The sequence below is a fragment of the Camelus dromedarius genome, chromosome 11, assembly GCF_036321535.1.
Source record: "Camelus dromedarius isolate mCamDro1 chromosome 11, mCamDro1.pat, whole genome shotgun sequence".
Taxonomy (NCBI): domain Eukaryota; kingdom Metazoa; phylum Chordata; class Mammalia; order Artiodactyla; family Camelidae; genus Camelus; species Camelus dromedarius.
The window spans coordinates 38527519-38552277 of record NC_087446.1 but is presented as its reverse complement, the minus strand read 5'-3'; the positions used below and the strand labels follow the sequence as shown (position 1 = coordinate 38552277).

General features: G+C 41.6%; 1 protein-coding gene across 1 annotated transcript in view; it reads right to left on the bottom strand.

The window, feature by feature from the left end:
- Positions 1–7104: 7104 nt before the first annotated feature.
- Positions 7105–24759, bottom strand: part of C11H12orf75 (chromosome 11 C12orf75 homolog) — a 34923-nt gene continuing 17268 nt past the window's right edge. The window contains exons 4-7 of the mRNA XM_010996453.3: positions 12374–12409; positions 11500–11579; positions 10712–10749; positions 7105–7991 (exon numbers count right to left, since the gene is read on the bottom strand). Coding sequence (XP_010994755.3) covers positions 10745–10749; positions 11500–11579; positions 12374–12409 — 121 coding nt within the window. The 3' untranslated portion in view covers positions 7105–7991; positions 10712–10744. The remainder of the gene's footprint in view (positions 7992–10711; positions 10750–11499; positions 11580–12373; positions 12410–24759) is intronic.

Genomic DNA, 24759 nt, shown 5'->3' with positions numbered 1-24759 from the left:
TCTTGATAAGAACACAGTGACTTGGGAGAAAAAGTGTAGGGCTCTGTAGAGCAGCCCCTTTAGAAAAAAAAAAAAAACCCTTTGCTGTCACCCTACCTCCTTCCCAGTCCCATCCGGCTTCTCACCTCCACCTGGAAGTAGGCTACTTGAAGTCAATTGGATCCTTCTGCGTCTTCCACCATTCTGGGCCTCCCAGGAGACGTGATCAGTGCGAGCAGAAACTGTCCTTTGAGGGCCACTAGGAAGTCTGCAAAGCCAGCTAAGATCACAACTATTTTAAAACCCAGACATCAAAGTATTTGGATGAGATCCAGAGTTTCCTGCCTCCCCGCAACCTCCTTCCAGAAGAGACTCAAACTGTTGGGGAGGAGGAAAAAAATGCCTTAATTGGACCTCTAATTCCCCAAACTGCTATTGGACTCCTTACTACAGAAAGGGGCTCCTTGGAAGCTGGCTTATTAAAATATTTTTCTGAAAATTGGTGTGATGGAGGGCAGCCCTAAAACCAGACAAAGCATACTTCACAGCAGAGGCATTCTCTCGTCCAGGTTTCCTCCAACAGTGTCCGGTTCTGCTTTCTAAAGCAATAGCTCCCATCGACGGGGCCTGTATCGGTACAAAAAGACTCACGTGATCACGTTATTGAATTCTCTCAGTGGCACCATAAGGCAGCTTCTATTCCCATTTTACAAATAAGCAAACTGAGGCTCAAGGAGGTGAAGTAAACTGCCCAAGCCCACACCCTGAGGGAGTAATTGAGCACAGATATGAACCAGGGCTTTGTTGGACTCAAGTCTGTGCTCTCAACCGCTGCTCTGAGAAGCCTGAGCCAAAATGTCTGAAGGTACCAGGTGGGAACAGAGGAGTGGTGAGGACCAAGGTGAGACATGGGGGGAGGTGGCAGGTAGGATGGCGAGCTGGGGCCTGCCCCCATCTGAAGAAGGCACCACTTTGACACCGAGTCCCCCTAAAACCAGGCTCCTCTGCTGAGTTTGACTAACCCCTCTATCCAAGATGGTATTCCCTTTCTTGTCCAACACTTGCTCTCAAGATTGAGACTCAGCAAAAGAAAAGGGGGAGACTGATATTGAGCCCTGTAGGCTCCCCGCTCAACCCCTGCCTCCTGTTTATAGAAAAGCTGAAGTCTCCCAGGCCTCCCTGAGTCACAGAAGAGCAGGCTGAAGCAGTTGGCTGGGACAAGCCTGCAGGCACTGGGGGACAGCAACGACTCTGACCACCTTATCTCAACAATTAACTGAGATTACTTCCCCTTTTCCCTTAAACGTTCATGCATGAACAGAATCTTCAGAGATGGCTTTTGGAGGGTGGGGGGATGCTGGGTCCACCAGATTGCAGATATTCTTAAGAGCAACTTTCCTTTTTTGTTACTAAGGCTATTGTCCTCAGAATCATACCCCTGCCCCTCCCTTGAATAGAAACCAATTACTCTTAGTAAGTCTCAGGAGACAGCTGCAGAGAGAAGAAACAAGAACTGGCTAGAACCTGTGAAGCCCAAGATGGTGGAGGATTTGACTTCCAGTGGACCTTGAGCCTCATTTTACGGTCACTGTGATGCATTAGCATGCTAAATGACACACCCACCAGTGCCATGACCGCTGACAATTGCCATGACAACTACAGGAAAAGCCTATACAAGAACAGAAGACAAGGTATTTGGCTCCAGCACACCCGGAGGAAAATGTGATGTCAGAAGCCACCCGTAAAATCCACAGCTGGAGCTGTCTCTACCAGCCACCCTGGCTGACAGCTCCTGCCTCGGGCGCTTTCCCCCTGCCCAGTGCCTTTCTTTCCTTTTCCTCTTCTGAGCTATAAAACAATCATTCACTTTGTCCCTCTTCCTCTGCTGTGAGGACCCCTCTATGCACCCTCTAATTTAGGGGTGTGTCTACCCACTAACAACTTTGCAGCAGGAGTTCCTCACCGTGAGGGCATGTGGCCCAGTATGAACAGATGTTCCTTATTCTTAGAGAAGCCTGAAATCTGTATTTTACATGAAATCTCCCAACTTTTTAATGTTGGGAACCAATTCAATTTTTTTAGAAAAACATTGTGCAGGCTGGAAAAATTGGCATGTACAGTTCAGTGTTAGGCAGGAACCCTTATTCCCCACTCCCCGTGTTTCCCCTGGAAGAAACCTTAGCTGGACCTCCTGTCCTTCCCCTCTGATTGGTGAGTTTCTGGAAGGAACTGGGTTTGCTCAGCTAATCTCCATCCTCCTTGGGAGCCAGCCTGCCCTCAGGAAATGCTTCAGAGAAAGACTGGGTGGGAAAATCCATCTGTTCAGGGACCAGGCACTCACAAGCCCACTTCCTTGTGGGCAGAAAGCAGTGTTCTACAAACTGCTTTTCGGTGGTTCAGTTCCCTGTGGCTGCCATAACCATGTACCACAAACTGGGTGCCTTAAAAGGACAGAAAGGTATTTTCTCACAGTTCTGGAGGCTAGAAGTTGAAAATCAAGGTGTCAGCAGGGCTATGCTCCCTTTGAAACTTTTTTTTCTTTTTTATTAAAAGTTATTACGAGATATTTAGTTTAGTTCCCTGTGCTATACAGAAGAAATTTGGGTTTTATCTATCTATCTATCTATATAGTGGTCCTTTGAAAGTTTTTAGAATCTTTTCTCGCCACCTCCAGCTTCTGGTGCCTCCAGCAACCCATGGCATTTCTTGGCTTGTAACTGCATCACTCCCATCTCTGCCTCCCTCTTCACATGACAGTCTCCCTGTGTGTCTGTCTGTCTTCCCTTCTTAGAAGATGCCAGTCATATTGGATTTAGAGCCCATTTAATGCAGTGTGACCTCAACTAATTACATCTGGAAAGACCCTATTTACAAATCAGGTCACAGTCTGAAATTCTGAGTGGACATGAATTTCAGAAGGGGATGTTATTCAACCTAACAATATTTTTAAAGAGTGATATTTTAATCATGATTAATTTCTTAAGGAAGAACTGAGGGAGAGGCCAGTGCTTAGAACAATACAAGACACGGGGGCTCAGTACATAGTTTTTGAGTAGATAAAGAAATGGGCAGCCTAAGGAGCTACATGAATAGCTTTGGGCACCATCCTGGCTCCCTCACCCCCACTTCCCATACTCAGACCTGGGAAAATACATAGAGATCCCATTTACCTGCAGATGATTGCAAACTAATGTAAATACTAAATGTGCCCTTTTTATCCTTCCCTCCCACAAATTTCCTAGGACAATTAAGAGTGAAATAGACTGACCCCAGTACCTGGAGAAATGAGGAGTTATGTTCTGGCTTAATAAAAGTGTCTGGAAAATACGTATAAATAAATACAGTTTACTATTTGATATAGTGCACATTTCATGATGCAAGTAACTGGCATGTGTTTCAAACGGGAGTAGTCCAAACATAAATCAAGATCCCTGTGGCCCATGGCAACGTCTTTGGCACAGACCCAGTCTTGTAACACGCGTGCTGATGGTGTTACTGAACACTTACTCTGCATCACGCCATCTCCGAATCACCTTACGCGTATTAACTCACTTGATTCTCACACTTCTCTGAGAAGCAGCAACTATTTTCCTCTGGGATCTTGGTTTCCTTGTTTGTAGGATGGAAATGTATTCTGATATAAACAGACTATTGTGGAAATGCAATGAGTTTATTGATGGCATGTTACCGGTAGTGCTCGATACATACTCATTTTTACTATTTTATTATTGTCTCCATTTTACAGATTAGGAATCTGAGACACAGACGTTAAGTCAACTACCCAAGATACATAGCTAGAAAGTTTCAAATCCAGGATATAAACTCGCTGTTATTATGAAGAAACTGCTGAATCCTCGAATACACGAATATATTAAGGAAAGTAAAATATGGATTACTCCCATCATTAGCAATGAAGGGGGAAAAATAAAGCTGCTATTCAAAATTGACTCCACCAGAGGGCAGTAAATGTACGCATCACGCAGCATGACCTGCGCCCGTGGTTTGGTTTGGTTTTGTTTTTTAATAAGACATTAAACACTGAAAGTTATTACATATTTTGTGCCGATTGTTAAGCAGGAAGTCGATTCAAACTATCATCCTGTTTTCCTATTACCTTAAAGTGTAGAAGATTTCCATGAGCATTAGATATAATGTAGCTAAAACTCTCTAAACTGTCAAGATCTGGTAAACTGATGAAGTCCGTTCATCAACGTTCAATAAACCATTGTTACTCCTGGGAGCCTAACACTGCGCTAGTGCTAGGCGTCGGGGGGTACCAGGCATGAAGGTCACTGAACAATGAGAGACAAGGACCCAACACACCACTGTACCACGCCCTCCTCAGCCTTACTCTGTGTGTGTACACAAACACATACATACATATCTGGGATAATTCTGTATATAACTTTTATCTTTGCTGTCTGAAATATACTGTGAACACTTTCTTATTAAATTACATATTCTTCAAAAGCATGATTTTTATGACTATTATAATCCTGTAAAGATGACTCATAATTTCAAATATTCCTTTATTGTTGAACACAGCAAAGGAAATAATCAACAGAGAAGAGAAACCTATGGAATAGGAGGAAATATTTGCAAGCCACACATCTTTCTGATAAGGGGTTAGTATCAAAGAATATAAGGAATTCAACTCAATAACAATAATACAACCCAACTCAAAAATGGGCAAAGAAACCCGAATAGACACTTCTCTAAGGGAGACCTGCAGACAGCCAGCAGGTATGTGAAGTGATGCTCAGCATCTCTGATCATCAGGAAGACACAAGTCAAAACCATAATGAAATATCACCTCACACCAGTTAGAATGGCTGTCATCAAAAAGACAGGCAGTAAGTGCTGGAGAGAGTGTGGAGAAAAGGAATCTCTTGTACTCTGTTGGTGGGAATGAAAATTGGTGCAGCCACTAGTGGAAAACAGTATGGAGGTTCCTCAAAAAATTCAAAATAGAACTGCCATAGGATCCAGCAATTCTCCTTCTGGGTATGTATCTGAAGTCACTGTCTAAAAGCTGTGCCCCCATGTTCACTACAGTATTCACAATAGTCAAGACATGGAAACAACCTCAGTGTCCACTGGATGGATGAATAAAGAAAATGTGGTGTATATACACAATGGAACATTAATCAGCCATACCAAAGAAGGAAATCCTGCCATTTGTAGCAACAGAGATGAGCCTGGAAGACATTATGCTAAGTTAAAAAAAAAAAAAAAGCCAGACAAAGAAAAATACTGTTTGATCTCACCTGTAAGTGAAATCTAAAAACTCACAGAAGCAGAGAGTAGAACACTGAGTGCTAAGGGAGAGTGGGGAGATGTGGGTCAGAGGGTACAAAGTTGCAATTATTTAGGACTGATTAGTCTAGAGAGCTAATGTACAGCATGATGACGACAGTTATACTGTACTGAATACCTGAAATATGCTCAGAAAGTAGATTTCAAGTGATCTCATCACACACACAACAGTATGTGAGTTGATGTGTTGGCTTAACTTAGCTCAGCCTCACTTCACAATGTATATAAAATCATGTTGTACACCATATATACAATTTTTATCTTAAAACAAAAAATGAAGCCAGTGGTCTATAATAGACCTGATCTTCCTCCGAAACCTTCCTCCTCAGGGCTCTTTGACCTCCCCTACGACTCCTCCATTCGCCATCTTTTGTCCAGCTACGCTGACTCTGTGCTTCTTCAGATCTTCCAGACACACCCCTGCGTGGGGCATTTTCACTTACTCCTTCTCCTTAAAATATCTTTCTGCTGGAACCCACATGGGTAGGTACTTCTCCTTCAGCTCTTTGCTTTCAAATTTCATCTTCTCAGTGAGTAATTCCCTGATCATCCTATTTAAGATTAAAATTGCAATACCACCTTCCCAACTGGCTCTCTATTCCCTCTTCTCTGGCTTGGTTTTCCCCATAGAACTTATTACTCTGACAACTATATATTCACCTAGTATGTCATCCCCACCCCTCATAAAACATAAACCCCATGATGCCAAGGAGTTTTGTCTGATTTGTGCACTACTGCGTCTCCAATGCCTGAAACGATGCCGGGCCTAGAGCAGACACTTGGGAAATAACTGCTGGATGTATGAATCAAGGACAGAATGAATTCTGCTGACAATCTTAGAAGAAAATTAGAATAGATTTTGTTCCATTCATTGAAAATTTCCAATGCACAGAAAAATCAAATGATTTACCCAAGGCCTTAAATCTGTCCCAAAGATATTACTGCTCTAGAGAAGACATCACAGTCTGTCCCCATCTAAGAGAAAGTCACAAATTTCATAAATTATCTTCCTTTCATATCAACCCAAGGCCACTTCTTTACAGTAAGTCCCTGGGACCCAATCCTAAGAATGGAAAGGCATACACAAGGCAGCTGTCTGCTAGGGAGTCTGCAGTGCTTCAATATTAAATATTTGAAGAATAAGCAAAATGTGTAATTGAGTGCTAAATGTATGTGTTAGGGACTCTACTGATGGAAAAAGAAGTTTGTCTTCACTTAATGGGTTGCTTTAGTGGAGACAGAAGTGGGAGAAACATGTGATGCAATAGGATGGCCTCAGCATTATCAAAAACCCAGTTACTAAGCACTGGGTTTTACCCGGTGCTGGGACAGGCATAGCCCTGCCCTCTGGAACATCTCGGACCTTCCTAATGTAATGTTTCAATTAAGACACACTCTTAAGTTTCTTTTCCCTTGACACTGTGTTGGTCTCCGTGTATTAAACAGCCCCCTCTCCTAATCTTAAAGGCGTGTCTCATGCAGGAGGTGAACCTTATCACTCATTGCCCTAGCCTAGCCCTGCTTAAGTTCCACCTAAATGCCATTATGTGTGAGTGTAGGGCGGGAGTCCGTGTATCACAACCATCTCTTAGTGGTTCTCATCTTCAGGTTTTTTTTAATTTATTTTAAAATGGTAGATGTGTGGACCAAATATATAAGGTCATGCTTTTCTTGTGGAAAAAATATTGTTTTTTCACAGTAATCTATTATTATATTATTTTTATACTGATATATTGTATCTATATATCACAATGCTACGTGCGACTTATTTGAAAGTGTTCTTTCAAAAAATAACTAAAGAAATCCAGGTAAAGAGGGATAAAAATGTTTTAATTGTTGAAATACATTGGTAAATTGAGTGATTTTACATTGCAGTACCAAACGGATACACATGGTCACTATCAAATTAAGAACTTTCCAAATATCCCACTAACCATCAGTGACAAGCCTGGAAAAGAGCGTGGAGTTAAGGCAATGAGATGCTCTGATCACACACAGGCAGAATGGGAGACTCAATGACTATGACATACTTGTGGCTACATAAGCCTTTGACAAAAGAAAACAGGAGGATAATCAAAATGTGCACATGGCGTGCAAATCTCAGTTCACTTTTCTCAGTTTAAAGTATTGCAATGTAACACACTGTTCTCATAAAGAAAACCCTCTGACAATTAATTAAAGCTGAAAACCAAAGAGTAAAAAAGGAGAAGAGATAATAAGAATCAATTTAACAGCTTTACAGCTAAAAATCAGCATGACATAGAAATAGTGAAAGATAAGACAAATATATTACTTTGAGTAATTTGTTTATAGTGCCTTATTCTTTTAAGTTATAAATAGATTAAGGATTTTGTTATATAAAAACTATCAAAAAAGTATCAGTGAAAAGACATGATCTTCATGAGCTGTGGGGATGGCCAGGGTGAGGACGCAGCTGGAGCACAGTGGCCGGATGGGCAGTAACCATCTGTAAGCTCGTCTTCAGCCGGTGGACCACGGCAAGTTCCATAGATGAGTACTGTTTAACCAATTCTTTTCTAGTACCACAACATTCACTATATACCCATGGTTTTAACTATAAACTAAGAATTTTGGAGGAGGGGGGAGGAGCGACTGTTTACACTTTCCTTCGGAATGTCTGTGTGCACTACAATGTCCTGCGAAGCAAAAATTCCATCCAAATCTTGATGAGCAAGCTATGAAGGCAAAAAAACAAAAAAGACAAGAGTTTGCAAACACGAAAAGACACAACGGAGATAAAAATACATATATATCAGCTTTAAGCCTGCAAATTATTTACTGATTTTCTTTTTAGTAAAAGCACATGTTCAACATGCGTTCAATATTTATTTGAGACTCAATAGGTGGCCAGCACAGTGTGAAGCCCTGAGGATTCTTATATAAAGAGACAAAGTCACGTGGAGAAAGATTTCTAAACTAATAGTTAAAATACAACAACATGATGATGCCCAAACGTAGCTACACATCCACATCTCTGAGACAGACTGCTCAGTCACAGCGCCGTCCTTTGGCTGCCTGATCCGACCCTCCTGGGAGGGGTCGAGCCATCCACACTCTCCCGAGCTCCTCCAGGGGATTCTGAGGCAGCTGGCTCATCCCTTGGCATCTGAGAAGCATCACTGTGCTGGCAGGACTCCATACATCTAAATGGGCATAACTTTCACCCTCGAGTCATCTGTGGAAGAAACTACACCTTTGTACCGTGATAGAAGTAATTTTAAGAGATTCTGAAATAATTCCTCAATTGCTTCAAAAAGTAATCAACTTTGAATTTTGGTTACTGAGTGAGTTCAGTGGCTTTATTTCTAGAGAGATTGTTTTTTTGACCTAACATGTAAAAACAAACAAACAAAAAAAAAGTGTTTCCAATCTTTTCCATAAGACATCTCCCTCTCCAAAGGACTGTGTCATCGGGGTTTTCTGTCCAATAACTTAAGCTCAGACGCCTCACAGGTAAGTACCACAATGCATAATTAGCAACTAAGGAAAATGGACAGCCTTTCAACTTAGAAAACTCCTCAGGGAATTCAAAAGAGGCAAAGCGACTGTTTAGAAATTGAGTTAAGGAATGGGGGAAATTGAGAAGGGAGAGGGATGGTGACAAAATGACTTTATCTTCCTATTTACAGCCACGAGCAGTAAGGAAATATTCTAGCCAGCCGTGGAAAGTTATATGGACTGATGTATCAGCAACGCTGCTCACTGTCATCAGGGAATTCTAGGTCCCATACAAAATTGGACAGTTATCTTGTATAAGTCTCTTCTGTGAAAACTGAAATTGAGAGAGGCTGGGAGAAGGTAAGGATCTTCATCTAAGGTCCCGTGTTAATAAAGCTACTGAGTCCCCTGCTATCTATGTACAGGGCACCTCTTTCCACTCTATTAATATGCTTTTTGAAATACACCCTGTTTTCAGGAGGGTAAACAGTAATGTATGCTTACTTTCAACTAGGTTACTTTTTCTATTTGATGCGAATAATAAAAATACTGCTGTATATAAGGGAAAACTGGCAGGGAACTTAGAAATCTGCCTGAGAGCTAGAATTCTATTAAAAATACTAGAAATAGAATATTCTTAGCAGATTCCTAAAGAGAAACTCAACAGCCTAATGTGGTTATGGGCACCAGGGGATAAATATCTGTGATGCTGTTGCCTTGATGAGATAGTTTTTGAAGAAGTGGCCACCCAAGATTGTTGGATTTCTTGTCCAGAATAAATCAGTTGTCTCTTTCCCCCAGTAGGGAAGCTTACTTGTCTCCACCTGTGAGCTTATTCTGCAACCCATCCCATCCCAGACCCTAGCCACCAGTACTGGCCCTGAGCAAGAAGTTGGTTCAATATTGAATCAATCTTGCTTCTGGTCTACCAATGGCTGGATTCTGGTTACAAAAAAAAAATGACAATTACAGCAGAAGCTACCATTTACTTCATGTTTAATCCTAACAAGAACTCTTCAAGCTGACCATCAGTTCCATTATTATGAATTACAAAATGAAGGTTACAAAGAAGTAACTTGCTCAGCTAGTATGTAAAAGAGCCTGAATTCAAATCCAAGATTGTCTGACTCCCAAAAGAATATGGGCTATCTCAAGAGACAGGGCATTCCTGGTCACTGGATGTTCCAAAGGGGTGGGATGTCATTCAGCAAGACTGAAAGACAGTGCAGATCCGAGCACTGCATGCATTTTGGACCAAGTAAATTGAAGCTCTTTGCCTCTATGGAGATGCTGCTCAGCACCTTTTAGAGGCTGGTACTCAGAGGGTAGTTACTGAATGAAGGCTGTTTTTCTTCCGTCCTTGATCTTGTTTGTCTTCATTCTAACTCCAAGCTCTTCACCAGGTCCACAGCACTTCATCTTCTAGGCAATGGGTTCTTTTGTTCCTATTGAACGTATAATACCCAACCTGGAGATTCGGTCTATGACTTGACTGCTCCTTCCTGCGTAACAGCATCTCTGCACATTGATGACTGCCCATCTCTATTGGAGTTTTGGTATCGATACATCTTCTCTCTGTATATTAACTACCCCCTGGCCATCGCCAAACATTTAATATTGATCCTAATCTAATTCCCAGCCTCTCTAGTCTCTCCTTATCTGTCATTTACAAAGTCCTAGCCCCACAAAGATTTTGGCAATGAAGAGAGAAACTTCGGTATTTTGTTCTTATTGAATGAATTAAGTTGCATTTGAAAAAAAAAAAAACTGCAAACAAAATTGATCTAATCATTGAAGCCCTCTTTATAATAAAACATGCTTAGTTCCATAGATTTAATCATGAGACCCCCCTCCAATTCTTGAAATTCAAGATTTCTTAGAAATACAGAGCTTTAATAGCTATATTTCATGCATCAAGGCTAAATATGTAGAATTATTTAGGAAAAACATACAGTACCTCTTGATTACTGAGTCAGGATATTATTTTCTTCTAATCTTAAAGAGAAAATTAAGAAAAGTTAAATGCTCAGTTATAAAGAACATATTCTAGGTTCCTATAAGACTAAAAGTAGTTGTGACATATGTATTTGCTAGTCTAAATCATTAAGTAGAGAAACAGCAATGAAACAAATAGCTATAGTATGTTAAATAACAAAGGCTTGTGTAAAATTAAACATTAATAGCTCTTAAACTATATCAGACAACTGTACAGTGATCAGTAAATCAGCATTCTTTACCACGAGCCACACTTAAGCTTCCTGCTTAAGCAATTGTTTATCTATGAGGTCATAATCGCACCTATTATCAAAAGCACTTCATTAGCCCCACAATTACTACTAAAACTCAGAAACTTCATTTCACTATACAATAGGCAGTTACGTTGCTTCTAATCACCAGACTACTTATCATCAGTCACATTTATAATACAGGCATTTACCTTTATATTCTACAAAAGCCCATAAACTTACTGAAACATTTGCTTTCATTTTCATACTGATCTCACTGAAATTAGCCAGAAATTTAAAATATCCATGAAGCATAACCACAAACAAGCTAAATTTTGGTCTGGAATTACTCCCATTATGTGGGTGGCAATTTCAACAAATGAGCAGACTGGGTTCTTACACATGGTTCACTGCAACTCAGTAATGTGTAGTCAGGCAAGCTGAAACATGCATTTCACATTTTTTTTCACAAAACAAAAAAAATATGTAGAGAAAGTAAATATCACATGGTTTTACTTACTTTTTCGTACAGTCTTTGTTTGATTGGATACCATATTGACAGCTTCAGACGGTAGACCAACATACACCCCTCCATAGTTTCTTCATGAAAAGAAGTAGATAATAGAAAAATAAGACCAAACTACGTGGTACTTTATATTTGCAGAAAGTGAAAGCATGAGGTCCTTCAAATAATTAGAGAATTATTAAAGTAACTCATGACTTTTCAAAAGTAGAATTCAGAATATTACTGTCCTTGGAAATATAATTGCTTTTCTATGTTAAAGAGAAGCTATATGTAAAAAGAAAAAGCTGTACAGAAGAATTTTTAGGTATTTTACTTGCAATGAGAAAGAAAATTTGGGATTTTTATAATTCAGTATAGTAATATATCAGTACAGTGACATTACAGTTAATCAGTCAACAATCACCAAGAATTCAGAGTGCTATTAGGTGCCATGGACACACACAAACATTTTACCTAGAGGCAGATATAAAGCGAGGAGAAAGAGAGAGGTGAGGAGTAATGAGAGTGGAGTGCAGTTAATCAGAGGATGGCAGGACGGAGAAGGTGGGCAAAATGAAGGAACATCCTCTAGTTGGGGACAATGGCACATCCAAGGGCCCCAGGATGGAAACCAGCACAGGCTGTGTGCACAGGACAAACCGACCTTGCTTAAAAGAAGAAAGATTGTGAACCCTGGGCCAAGTTCTTTATCAGATCACATGCTCCTACCTGCATTCTCTGTGCCAAAAGTTTTCCTGGTGGAATCCTTATTGGCAATGTGCTACGGTGGTCGATTAAATCCATGAGTTAAATTAATGCAGGTTAAATTACATCCATAAAGTATGGCCAAAATTATTCAAGTTAAAGGCAGCTTCAATACCAAACTTACCTCCTCTTGTCATCTTCTGTTATCGACTCTTCTGTTCTAAAAGGTCAAAAACATTTGCTATGAGCCATATGGTTATGTAGTCAGCGGCCTCACTTTTGGCTGAGGAAAAGGGGACGGACTGATGAGTTAAAGCCACTTTTACTTCTAGTTCTTCCAGCGAGTCTTTCTGTAACAGTATTCTGTCTCCACCCAATCACTTACAGACTAAAAAATTGGTAATTTTCTACATACCGAAATGTGCAAATCCAGCAAGGGCCAACAAGCCCAACTGCCAAACAAAATGAACAACTGAGGGTAGCTGAGATTGGAAAGAGCACATAAATTAGGCGTCGGGAAGCCTGGGTTCTTGGCTTGGCTGCTCCCTGCCTGACAGACTGGCTATAGGCAAGTTACCTGCCTGTATGTCATCTGTAAGAGAAGAGGGCGATTCCCAAGGTCCCTTCCAGCCCTAACACTGTGATTTTTGTTTCTCTCATGCCAGTTCAGTGGCATAAATCTAGGTATGAAAGATTTCTTTAGTGCAAAAAGAGTTACATTGACTTTAACTTTCTTTTATCTAAAAAGCCAGCCATTTTATACATGATCTACTGCGAAGAGAAGGAGGAAATATTCAAAATGAAGTTTTTGGAGGGAATCACCCTTCGAAAATGCACAGCCTTTCCTTGAATAAGAGGAATCCATGTTCTACTAGAATTCCTTGGCATATTTTTAGGAGGATCAGGAAGCTTTCCTTGGAGCACTAGTTAGCATATATTAGTTATTTTTCTGAAAGAAAAAAAAAACAAGACTCAAATGTATCTGGCTGAATTCAGCATGTAATTTAAAAGGGCTTCAGTCAAGGAAGGGGTAGCCTGAAAACATCTAAACAGCTTCACTGAATCTCCTAATTCTACATAATGTCTAATGGTGGTTTCACCCATTTAAAAGTTGTAAACGTATATGTACTTGAGATTTTGCTTCATTGCAACAGCCAGTAAATCTGAAGTCCATGAAGAAGGGGAGATTTCAAAATTATCTGTTGAACACTGCCCATCCCCACAGAAAATACTCCAATAGAAGCAAAAAGACACCTTGTGAGCTAATTTGTCCAAATTGAGCCCATAACCTGAATTTGCCAGATAATTATCAACTTCATTTATCTCTTGCTAAAGGTGGATCGTTTTTTAATTCAAAGGTGTCAAAGTCATACTGTATTAGAAATGGTGTTATGCTTTTTGAAGTGGAATAACACTTCAAGGTGTTTACTACTTTTAATTGAAATGGATTTATAAATCGTTAATGCAGGTAACAGGAAAATGATGGCGACAAATTCATTCAAGATTATTACAACTGTTAATGTTGGCCATTCAGGACCAGAGTAATCATGACATTGTGTTTGAAGCTATATGCAACTGGCAGATGTGGACATATACAATGTCCCATTTTCTGCCACAGCTCTTCTCATCCAATGACATGGCTGTTTAATTCTTTCCCCTTTTGCCTAATTTGGCTCAAGGATATAGTCAAGGTTTTAAAGTATATTTAACTTCCCCAAGTGTAAGAAAATAATAAATTATTTTTAATCTATAATCTCAAATTATTCAATACCCTAAAAACTACTTGGTGTTCTCTATTATAAAGTTAATCAATAACCTCACACACCTAATTCGGAGGACATGATAATGTGGCTGCCATATTTATTGGATAATAAGTTGAGCTTCAGATACATTACAAAATCTTTAAAGATACCATTTATAAAAACTTATCAGATGTCCACTCTTTTAAACCTTCAAGTAAGTTTGAGTGCCTGCCTCTGTCTGTATGCTCCCATGCACGAGACAGCTGCCTCGCCCCTTCCTTCCACAATTATTCCACGACACAGAGCCTACAGCCTACAGATGACATGGATAAAACAGCATCATTGACGAGCCCTTCCTGTGTCAGATGCAGTGTTAGACACTTCATGTGCATCAGTGCTACTCCTCATAGCAGTTCTAAGAGTTTAGACCTGAGGAAATAGGTTCAGAGAGCCATATCATTAACCAACATGCAAGTCCAACAATGAAACTCCATCAGACACCAAAACCATGCTCCACGTTCTAATGCAACACTCTGCCTCTCAAATAGGCAGATGTAATATAAAGGTCAAAACCACTTCCAGCAACAAACCAACTCTGTGACTTCCCCTAAAGTAGGAGCTGCCTTCGCAACATTCTTGCAAAAGCTTTCAGCCCCACCCTGTCTCACAACCTGCTTGTGTAACTGTAATTTAGCTAGCGCTGTTCTCCTGTTCCCTTTGATTCTCATCACAGTCCTGCAAGATGGGTATTGGCCACATTTAAAGAAGGAAAACAGGCTCTGGGAGGTTGAGTCACGTGACCAAGGTTACAGAGCCAGGAAGTAGAGCCAGAACTCAAAACCAAGGTTGGTGTGATTCCAGGTCCCGCTTCATCAACTGTGAGCCCCGGCTAATTGTATCAGAGAAACACCCCCATCTCCCAAGCTGGCTCTCTCCAATTCTCACCATCCCACTTAAGGGAAGTGGGGACCAAGGTGGCAGAATAGTCGTAGTCAATGTTTCATTAGCATTAGAAGAAACCTCTATCAGCTGCCAGGGACAATCAGTCTTTGCAGAATTTGTCAAATGGCAAGGTAACTCATTTTTATTCCGGCAGAAAAGCTCTCCTGATCAGCAGTCACATTAGAATCTATTCATCTAGAAAACCATGTCCAAATTGAAGTTAAATCAGAAAATGGTGGTTGGTCTAAACGAATCTCTGTGGCCAGAGGGGTCCAAGCCACTCTGTTTAGCTGCCTGAGAGCCAAGGGGTGTCCTGCCCTGTCCAAGAGGACAGCATCCTCCCAGCTGGGGTGATGTGGTCCTGTCCTGACCACACAGGCTGTACTTTTGGGAAGAAATGGCTCCTTAAGCATCCATAAAGATTCCTGGTAAAAGGAAGCCCCGAGATGTGAAGCCACAGCCCTGAAGAGCTGGTAGCGTCATCTCATGGTTACTGGTCACTCCAGGTGGGCATCTAAAAAATCCACCTTCTGATGTGGGGACTAACTCCTCTGAAAAGTCATAATTTCTTATCAAGAAAATGTGGACATTATCTTGCGGCAGTTCAAAACTGGGGTGATAAGTTTATCTAATTGCTAAGCAACATAGTAAGAAACTTAAGTCTGGGATTCTTATCCCTGGGGATTCTCAAGTTTTGAATCGTGCCCTGGCTGTCCGAACATCTGGACTGTACCCCATTTTTAAAAATCGTTTTAAAAGAGTTCGTTATCAACTAGCCTTAATCGTCCATCTGCTGATATTTTCCTAGACATACAAGTGCGAAAGGGACCTTCTGGTGTGCCTGGGATGGTTCCCACAGGGAATTTATGTAATCTGAATCAAAGGCAAATAAATCTCACATCTTGGTAACAGAGAGCCTATGCAGCCTCATTGTAGGCACACGCAGATTTCTGTTCAATTTCTGGAGTAATGAAAAAAGCCTGCAGTCCTTCCTAAACCCTGCTGATGGAGAACGTCGGGCTGGCAGTGGTGCTCGGACCAGCGCATCCCCTACCAAAACCACCGGATGGATGAGCCACTCTGTTTTTCCACAGAGGACTCCATTGTTCTCCTTTTCTGGTCACAGCTTTAGTGGAAGGGCAGTGGCTATTGAGCAGCCAGCAGCTGTGATTGCTGATGGATTGCAAGATGTGTCCCCCAAACCAGTGAAGGAAGTGAGGAGGGAGAGCAGGACAGAAAACTCCAGGGTCCCCAGGCTTGGTGAGAACGGCAGCCGCTGACAATCTAGAAGGTCCTCCGTCACAAACGTCGGGATGCTGTTTTCTGCCAGTCCTAAAGCTGAGCAGTAAAGGCAGAGAATGAGATGGCTTCACCCTCCAGTCCTCCCTTAGAAAACAGACTGAAGGGTGAATTATTTCTTGCTGGAAATGATAAGCAAAGTAAAAACGAGGCTGATTCAGTCAATGAGCTGGAAGGGGCCAAACCACTCTGCTGCTCTTGTTAACACTGCCCAGGAGTTAATTAGTCCAAATGAGGTGGGAAGCCCCATAAAAAGACTGGTAGGGCCACTGCTCTCCTGCCAGCACCATCCAGTTCCCTGGCCCAGAGGTTCTATCTCACTTTTTGCCTACTTACCCCTAAAATTCTATCGGTTCCCTGAGCTCACTCCTGATTGGCCCATTTCCCTAACTTCTGATTGGTCCACTTGTAGTACTTCATTTGCATGGAGCTCACTCCTGATTGGTAATTTCTTTCGCTCCTGATTGGTCAATTTCCCTCACTCCTGTTTGGTTATTTCTCTCCCTCCTGATTGGTCCATTTCTACAAAGCTTGTTCCTAATTAGTCAACTTTTGTTATACCTTATTTGCATATGATGTTGCAAAGAGTAAACCAGCAGCCTATAAAGGCCTGTGTAAACCTACAAACAGGGTCCAGAGCTTGGAGTGTTAACTCCTCTGGGCTCGCTGGCATAATAAACCTGAGTTCTCCAACTCTCCGAGTGCTGCTTGGTCTCTCGCCCGGAGCCAGGTTGCTGTCACAACTGAGCTGTAACACATTTTTCTCAAACACAAATACCTCTTCAAATTCAGCCCACCCATCATCTTGCTCCCTTGGAAAAGGAGCAAGTGGACATGCATCAATCAGGAGAAATCTCCCATCATAGGAATCTGCTTCTAAATAAGTTTTAAAACATAGCTGAAGAGTCAATGCCCAGACACCTAAAAAGTAGAGGTGAGAGAAGGGATTCATGGACAAGGACACCCCTCACTCTACCATAAATGGGGAAGAAATCTTCAGAATAAGGCTTCTGTCAAGAGAACCAAAACAGTTATAGGAGGTAAGGAAATGGGTACTGTAAACCAAGTCGCCTAAAAGCAAAAAGTGAAAGGTAACTTTTGCCAGTTTCCCTCCTCCTTTCCCTGCATTGGCCGCAATTTCACCACCATGGGGCCAGAGGCTGAGGTCACTGAGGGGAAGGAAAACTTTTTAATCAAAAGCTCACATCCCATCTTATTTTTAAAAAAAACCTCTTAAACCACAAGAACATTTCCTAAGAACCGTGGAACATGTATTAACAATTTTAGACTAGGTTTAAAAAAAAAGTACACCGGGCATTTCATTACATTGGGTCTCTTTTTGTTAGCAAAGATTTAGCTTTCTTTTTATCAAAGAACAGGTGTTTGAGGAGAAAGAATGTGAGTCCCAGGATAACCTCCTGGAGTAAGATCGAATGCTCACAGGCTCTGACTCAGAGGTGGGCGGCTGCATCAATGAAAACGTTTGCAGAGACCAGTGTGGTTATGGGTCTAGTACACCACCAGTCCCTCATGTCTCCCACTCTGGGGATTGTTGAAAAGACAACTCCTCAGGTGATAGTTTAAAAATGACACATCCTTGAAGAGTGGTATACCATTTGGTGATCTCTAGCTTACCAAAGCTGGCCCAATTTGGCCCTTCCACAGGCATGTCAGAAAAAGGGGAAGAAAAAAAAAGGAACCGTTGGTTTCAAAACTGCTTTCTTGTATCTCAGAGTTTCCATCAAATACTTCTAGCCTGCTTCCTGTGAAAGCAGCAAGGTCCTCCCCTCGTTCTACTCAAACTGAGTTTCTATACTGATTCAGATTCTCCAGGTAATGGCACACCCGTCTGCTTCAGACTAGCTTTGGAGACCTTTCCTAAATGAACCAGGAAGGCTGAACTTCTCTCTAACCATACATACGCTCTAACTTCCTGTAGGTCAAGTTCCCTACAAGTGAGCTGCCTCCAAACCAGCCACCCGTCTGTGGTTGCTCCTTGGGGCTGGTGGGCGTTCCTCTCCCTGCCCTCTTTGCGTTCACGTATTTTGTGCATATCTATCTAGAACCAAATATCCGCACAGAACATCTAAACCTTTCCATCAGTTTATACCACTCTGATTTCCATCTTACATGATCACCTCAATGGAGAGAAACCTTATTCAGAGTTACGATGTCAAACACAAACCACTGCTTTTTTTCTTCCTCAGTAGTACTTTGTAAGCGAAATATTTTCGTCACTGTATTTGCTTAGCTTCTGGGGTGTATAAAATAGCTATCCCAAGCGACCTGCAAAAAGGGTTCAAAGGCAAAGCAATGGAACCATGGCGTGGGTACACCCTGTGCGCTCTCGGGAACACACACAGATGATAAACCCCGGGCAGCAGCCAGCCACTCCAATTAACATCTCACTCATCGTGGCTCCAGTTTGCCTTAACATTCAGAAAGTTCTCACTTTCCTCTCCTTCCAAAACAACAGAGTTATGTGGCAAAGCAATGGTTTACTTTGTACTTGTTCATCAAGAAAAATGTTCTAAATATAGAGCTATTCTTATTAGTGGTGATCTAAGATGCAGAGAAACAGCCAGCCATCTTCTCTTTTTCCATATTTGCAGTGTCACTACAGAGGCCAAACTCGGGATCTGTAAATAGTACACATTCAACATGGAAACCTCAGGAGACCATGCATGTGGCTCCAATTATCTGCATTTTGTTACCATTCGTGACCACCTTTTGGCACAGGTCTTATAATGGGCAATGTTTACTTCCACCAACCCTGCAGTCCTCCAGATCAAGTGTAATCGTTTTTCTTTATCATGTGTTTTTATGATGGCTCCTGCTTTTTAGGGTGGTTCCAACCAATTCTACCAAGCATTTCATTACATGTGATTTTGAACAGAATTACCATTTTAACACAGACGGTTTGGGCCTATATGCAATCTCATTCATTTCTTCACAATTTCAAAACTTCTTTGGACAGTTAGCTGTAAGTCTGTCTCCTTGGATGGGCCCCTGGGGCCAATACTGGTCCCTTTCTTTCTTCCAGAATGTCTTCCTGGAGAACATGAGTAACATTCACTCTGTATGGGGTAATGGATCAAGAATTAAAATGCAATTTCCCTACTCTTCTGCAGCTCTCCTTCTAAGCGGCACACAGTGTTGGGTTATTTCAACATGGGCTGTAGAAGTATCCTTCGCTATAAGGCAGGCAGGAGTGTTCTCTCCACCTACTTAAGCAACTATTGCTTTTCCTGAAACCCCTAGAAGCAGCAGCTTGCTTTCCCATATCCCAGTGTCTCCAAACAGGAGATGGGCCAGAATGCCCCCAACCTCCCCAAAGAGCACTTTCAGATGGGGCCAATTGCACCTCCACTCAAAAACTCTCATCTGTGTCGTCAGAACCCTGTCATAACAGCCCCAGGTGCACCGGAGATTTTCGCCCTGACTCAAAGGTTTTCTTCCTAACCATCATCATCTTAGACAATCTTAAATCCCATGAAAATCACCCAATCGACCTCTTGCTTCACATTTCCCTGACTTCCCCTCTCCCAACAACTTTTATTGCTACTCCAAAAACTACTCCCATGGGTGCTCCGTGGAGCTTAGTTCCTGGAACTGTTTCACCTCTGATGTTTTAGAACAGACAATCCCACTCCTTAGGGGAAAAAAAAATCTTCCACCTACCCCCACTGATTAAGAAGCCTCCAGTCCACCCACCGTCCAGGCTTTCCTGGTTCATCAGCCCCTTAGGGCTTCCCCTCCCCCTCTCCAACTTGGGCCTTTCAGTCCAGCATTTCAGCAACACTTGCTGGTCACCACCAATCCCTCTCTATCCCTGAATGAATCCACTCAACTGCCTTCTCCCTGCCTGCTCCTGTCCCACTGGGTCCCACCGAGGAAAACCTACCCATGTATTGATGGGCAACCAGTGGGAATGTAAGATTTCTAACCACAGCAAGGCTCTCCATGTATTGGGTCTTCTGCCATCAGGGATGCATGACAGAGACACTGCCAAATTTTTTCAACAATGCTTCAGCCACCTAATTCTAGCTACCATTTGCAGGGAGCAGCAAAGCATAATGCCACACACTATCAGGATACTGAATATACTGCACCAGTAACCACCTTGCGCAGTTACTTGACCTCTGTGTCCCATCTCCTCGTTTGTAAAATGAAACAGCAGCACTGTCTCCATCAGACTGTCACAGGGACTGAATGAAGTGCAGGAAATCATACCAACGCAGTTCTCAGTAAAGATGTGCCATTAAATTGAGAATGATGATGACAATGATAAATGATTACCCTGAATGGTTACTATCCCAATTTTATAGATAAGACTAAGGATACAACATCACACAGCTAGTCAATGGTAGAGGGAAGTTTAAAGACAGGTCTCTCTGCTTCCAAAATGCATGCTTTTTCTTTTTCTTTGTTTCAATGCTACTTTCAACCCATCCTCCTCACCCTCAGAAGAAGGCCTTGCCTGCCACTTCACAGAGGAGAAGTGCCATTTGTTGGAGAGGAATCAGTTAACACATGTGCACTAGACACGGGAAATTTATAAAGGATTCCAAGGAAACTCAGGAGAAAACTCAATTTTTTTTAAGACAGAACTTCAACACGTTTCATGTTAGCTCATTCCAAGATATTTGTCTCTATTGTTATTACCTTCCGTAACAATAAAATTGCTTTGTTAAGGAAAAAAACTTAATGAAATGTCGCTTTACAAGTTTTACCTGAAAGAAGTATTTGAATTACCTTATTCAAATTGAGTGGCTATGATTTTTATTTTCAACAGCAAACATAAAATTTGAGTCAACTTGTTTAATGCTGTCTCTTATTTGAAACATATTTGTAAAATTCCTAAAAATAATCTTAAAATTTAAATCAGAAGATTTTTCTGAAATAACATGAAAGTTGACCTACATGGAGAACCTGCTTTGTTCCTGCCTAACCCTCATTTTGGTAACAGCATCCCAATTTTTCCTTGGTGAGGGAACCACCACTCTCCCATGGATTGGTCATATGTTAAGTGAGGCTAATGACACTGATTGGCTCTAGCAGTGGGCACATGACCCAGGCCTGGCCAATGAGAACCCCACATTCCCTGGCCCACTGCCTGGTTCAGAGAAAGGCACGTGACCCCACATCCTAGCCAGGGAGAGCCTGGCCCTAGGACTTTTGATCAAACTACAGGGAAAGAGAAGCTCTTTCTCCACTGGAATTAAGTTGATGAGCTACAAACTGGCCATCTCCATCACCACTTGGGGAAAGCAGCCTTAAAAATGGAGCCCAAAACAGGAAAGCAGAGATATGAGAGTTTCCTCCTGCCATTCAATCACCTGGATCCAGCTGTGACTGGGGCCAAACCCCTGGTGCTTTTCCATCACACATGCCAATAAATTCCTTTATGTTTGTTTGTTTAGGCCAGTTTCAGCTGGGCTTCTGCCATTTCCAACCAAAAATATCCCAACACAACCTATTTGTGCCAAATAGCTAAGATAATTCGCTGACATAAAATAAATGCATGGTTGATGTTGCAGGTTTGTTAAAACAGCCAAATATCATTGCACTGAATTCATTTGTTTTGCTCTGTATGTTACTGCACTGTGATTTCCTTTTGAAGCGAAAAGGAGAGAGAAAAAAAGTCACAATCGCTGATACACATTCCCTGATAATATGATGGTTAAATTTCCGTATATCTTCACCCATGCTTTCCTCCTTATCTCAAGTTTCTAAGGTAAACTTTCTGGGTTTTTAATCTTCCTTGCACATTCTAGGATCTGTGTCCATCAATTATTCTCTCCTTCACACAGATAACCCCTCCCCAAACCACCCTCTACTGGTTCCTACTCTTTCGGCTATGGTACACCTAGTCTCCATGTAAATAAATAAATAAATAAATAAGAAAAATAGACTTTAATATGCAAAATCATCCTTACACATAATTAGGCAGAATTAATCACAAAGAAATGGAAGAAAATAGTGTATGATTGTCTCTGGCAGTAAGAGAATAGCTGGGTTGTTTTTCTTTTAAAAAAAAATGCTTTTCTGCACTTTCCAAGTTTCCTTAGTGTTACTTTGATAACAGAAATATATTTCTTAAAATATGCTTCCTCTTTAAGCTATCAACATCTTTCCACCCCTTACTGCCAAGCACTGTAAAATGAAAGACCAGGCATCACTTTCTCACCCGCGTTCGCTTCCACTCTGACTCCATTAGCACTCACACCGCTCAACGGAAACCGAGTCCCCCGGGGACCAGCGAGGCCATCACACCACATCCAGTGGCTCCTCTTCTCCCTTGAGTCCATGCGACCTCTTCAGATTATCAGCCATCCCTTCCCTTGGCTCAAGTTTGAAAGCACAGGGTTATCTTCACTGCAGGTTTTCCTTTCCTTTACATCCCCATTCGGTCCTTCCACAGGTCTTCCCAGTTCTATTTCCAAATGCTCCCTGAATGCATCAGCTCCGCTCCTCTCCCGGGTACTGTCTGCTGTCTGCCCCTCTCGTGGCCTCAGCCCCATCTCACACATCCCACTGCTTTGGGGGTCACTGCCCTGAAGTTCAAACATGGTCATGTAATTCCCCACCTGAAAATTTCTAATGGCTCTTGGATGCGCATAAAAACCAAGTACGGTTACTGGCCTGGCACCAAAGGTCCTTCACAAGCTGGCTCCAGCCCATCAGCCTCACCTGTCACCTCTGCCGGCTCTTCCCAGAAGAGTAAGGCTCTCTTCTGCCTCTTCTCACGCTCCTTCTCCCGCCCTGGGCTGCCTCTCTTCCGCTCCCCACACACACTCCTGTGCCCCCCTTAAGACCCAGACTAGCATTAAATTGTGACTATTTTAACAATGAGCAATTCTCACACTGTACTTTAGACCTCAGTAGACACTGATCTACTTTGGGGCAGAAATATCATTTTACTTGTTTTTATATCGTGGCTTCTTGCCTATAAAAAATAGGCAAATAAATAGGAAAAGGGAGATACAGTTAAAAATCCCAAACCTTCCCTAGACAACTGATTTTTATTATGTACTAAGGAAGTAATTATAGTATTTCTGACTTCTAAAAAAAAAAAAATCAGAATTCCCCCAAAAGACTTTTTTGTGGTCTGTATAATATGGTGGTTGCCCTATTTGAAGTTCTGTACCCTTACCACCCATTACTTGAGTTTGGCCACTTCTTTTGATTCAGGATCAGTCTCCTTAGATTTTATTTTTAATTAAGTCTTCAAAATAAAAGTTTAAATTACCTTAATTTCTTAGCTCTCCCTTCATTCATGGCACCCCCTAATGTTATGGTCAAGATTTATAAGTCTATAACTTCTGCTTTAAAAAAAAAAACAAAGAAGTGTTTTAAGATACCTTTTGTTCAAGAAAAAGTAATACTATAATATTCTTTAACTTTTTCCAATTAAATTTACTATATTTTTAAAAGGGTCATTTACTGAGTCAAGTTATATTTTTTCAGTTATTAAAACCTATAAGGTATACATAGTCACAGCAAGTTTAAATCTAGAGAATTCAGGATTTTAAAAAGAGTTAAGTGCCCTCTCACATCCTCGGGTAGTTAATGCTGTTGGCACAACGTCCACAAAGGCATCACTAAATCTTCTTAGACACCCCCATCCCTCCAAAAGAAAGGCGAAGTCACGAAATCAACCTCTCCTTAAAGAAAAATGATGGAATTCATTGGTTAAACACTATGTCCAAAGCACGACACATATAACTAGTGGCAATGTCTCTCAGTTCCCAGGGGGGAGAAGACAAGTCGATAAATAACTAGACCATAAGCCCCATATGATGTATCACAAGTGAGGTCCAAACTGCTGTAAAAGTCCAGAAGAGAGAGACACCCTATCCAGTAGAGATCCAGGAAGTTCTCATAAAGGATAAAATATAAACCCAGGAGAATAGATAGAATTTTTACAGAATTGGGGAAAGTGCCATTCCAGGCAGAGGGAATTGCAAAACAAAACAAAACAAAATAAACAAGCAAAAAAAAAAAAAAAAAAAAAAAAACCACACACACACACAAGGAGCTGAGCCAGAAAGCATGAGGCCAGCTTGAGCCCCAGAGGGTGGGCTCGCAGAGCAGGCCATCAGCTTACCCCTCACCTCTCCACCCTTGGCCTCGTTCACTCCCTGACTGCAGTGTTTTCCTTCCACCTCGTGCAGCTGAAATATAAATGGCCCCCCTGTTCCCAAAGGATTCTGGGCTCAATCCAGTGGGCATTGGAGAATAATCAAAGGTTTGAAGCAGCTGTTCTAAAAGGGCGAGAAATTAACCTTGCAACAACATACAGAAATGGAAGGGAGACTGAAGGAGAGACCAAGAGACTGCAGTAACAGGCACAGGTGAAGACACTGAACACACTGTAACAAACTCGAACACTGCAACCATTGAAGCAATCTCTACTGCTTCCTTTGTACCTAAAGTCCCATATAAAACGTTTATTTAATTCCCCCCCAAATTTTACAACCCTATTCTAATCTCTCTGGATTCCTCTTTGTAATAAGAAAAAGCCTGACTCTATTTTTGAGCATGACAGCTTTCAAGTCCCCCACTCCTTCTCTTGTCCCACACC